The sequence below is a fragment of the Sinocyclocheilus anshuiensis genome, unplaced genomic scaffold, assembly GCF_001515605.1.
Source record: "Sinocyclocheilus anshuiensis isolate Anshui unplaced genomic scaffold, SAMN03320099.WGS_v1.1 scaffold3514, whole genome shotgun sequence".
NCBI classification, from domain to species: domain Eukaryota; kingdom Metazoa; phylum Chordata; class Actinopteri; order Cypriniformes; family Cyprinidae; genus Sinocyclocheilus; species Sinocyclocheilus anshuiensis.
This window is the reverse complement of record NW_015541076.1, coordinates 14,972-16,923: the sequence shown is the minus strand read 5'-3', so window position 1 is coordinate 16,923 and position 1,952 is coordinate 14,972. Positions and strand designations below refer to the sequence as shown.

The following is a 1,952-nucleotide window of genomic DNA, read 5'->3' as shown; positions in this document are numbered from 1 at the left end:
TGGGTGGGATTACAGGATCTAGAATATGGTCATGCAGAATAAGACATTAATTTGTGCATTATAAGTACTAATAAACAGCCAATATGCTAGTAATATGCATGCTAATAAGCAACTAGTTAGGTCCTTAAAATAAAGTCTTACCGTCATTTTCTGGCGCAGAACCTTTTTTTTGGTGGGGGGGAAATGTACTGTATTAAATCAACATGACCTTTAGCAATGTAGTCTTTTATAAAGCAGCACACAATAATTGGACTGAATTGCTCACCCTGTTTAACATTTGTCTGGCTTGATGCAAGATTCATGTCTGACTAAAGCCTGATTATTTAAGTGGTTTAATGTGAAGGTCAACTAGTGTTCAGATGTGAATGTGGACCGCAGTGCCATGTGTGAATGCGTCGGTAAACTAGTCTTGCATCAGACATCATGCATGCACCGTGGATTTGTTTCTGCTCTCTTTGTAATTGCTTCATATCAGTGGTGAAATGAAAATCGGTTGCATGTTTCAATTGATTTTGTTTAATGCAAAATAAAGCTATAAGTGTATTACTCTTTCATTTGAATCTCTTTGGTTCATAGTCTCTCTGTCTGAGCTGAGGCAGTCTGGCATGCAGACGCTGGAGCACGTGTCTGTTACTGTGACGATCGTCCATCCGCGGCGCGCGAGCGTGGAGATCCGGCTCGTCTGTCCCAGTGGAATGAGCTCTCTGATCGGGGCCCGGAGACCGCTGGATGTGTGAGTGTCCCCACACTTCTGACTCGCTCCACACACACGGCGAGGCCGCTTTTAACGCCAGTTTTGTTGTTTGAGTAGAGATACGACTGGATTCACGGACTGGACGTTTTCCACTGTGCGATGCTGGGGAGAAAGAGCCGAGGGACAATACAGTCTACAAATCACCGACCACAGTAAGACAATACAGTCTACATTCTACTACTCTACTCATTTTTTGTGCAACACTTTCCTTCATTAGTTGCTACCTTTAGCATCACGGTAACATCTTCAAAATACAATAATACGCTGATGGCACCACAAGAGCATGTGTAATCCCAAGTCATTTACTAGCAGCTGTTCAACTGTCCTTGCAAAAAAAAAAATAAACTGTTTATAGCTGGCATAATGGCATTTTTAAGAGAGGCTTACTTGGCAAAGCAATGTTTTGGTCTTTGCAAAGTGTTTCATGAGCAACTGTCCACAGAAACGCTAGCAGGTATGAACTGAAACAACATTTTTTTTTACTGAAACAAAACTTGCATGGGCAAAGATACAGCTTTACTTTTCTGCAAGCGATACTAGAGATGATAACTAAAAGGATATTATTATATGTGACCCGTGCTGGCAAAATGAGCCGGAATGCGCAATTTGAGCTACAGGCAAAAAAAGTCAAATTTGAGGTTTTCACACATATGTGACCCTGTAGCACAAAAGCAGTCTTAAAGGGGTCATATGATGCTTTTTAAAAGATCATTATTTTGTGTATTTGGTGTAACAGAATATGTTGACATGCTTTAATGTTCAAAAAACACATTATTTTTCAAATACTGTACATTATTGTAGGTCCTCTATGCCCCGCCTCTCTCAAACACTTAGTTTTCTACAAAGTCCCTCCTTCCGACAAGCGCAGTCTGCTCTGATTGGCCAGCTGACCCAGTGCATTGTGATTGGCCGAACACCGCAAGCACTCGTCGGAAATGTAACGCCCCTTACCATAATCGCGAGCGTCAGCTTTCAAAATAAATGTAAAGACAGTAAATAATGTCATTAGTTTTACCATCAGTTCAAGCCCGAAAGGGGAACAGACACAGTAATGATGCAGTACACAAGCCGCGGTTAAGACAGCTGACTCTACTGTGATGTGACGCTGTCTCTCTCTCTCTCTCTCACACACACACACACACACACACTCGCGCGCGCACACACACGATGCGCAAAACTCCGCATTTGAACAGTTAAT

The 1,952-nt window shown here is 42.1% G+C and overlaps 1 protein-coding gene across 1 annotated transcript in view; it reads left to right on the top strand.

Moving 5' to 3' along the window:
- The first annotated feature begins 546 nt into the window (after positions 1-546).
- The window catches only part of LOC107690700 (proprotein convertase subtilisin/kexin type 7-like), a 7,239-nt gene continuing 5,833 nt past the window's right edge, over positions 547-1,952 (top strand). The window contains exons 1-2 of the mRNA XM_016489091.1: positions 547-733; positions 812-906. Of these exons, the coding sequence (XP_016344577.1) occupies positions 606-733; positions 812-906 (223 nt within the window). The 5' untranslated portion in view covers positions 547-605. The remainder of the gene's footprint in view (positions 734-811; positions 907-1,952) is intronic.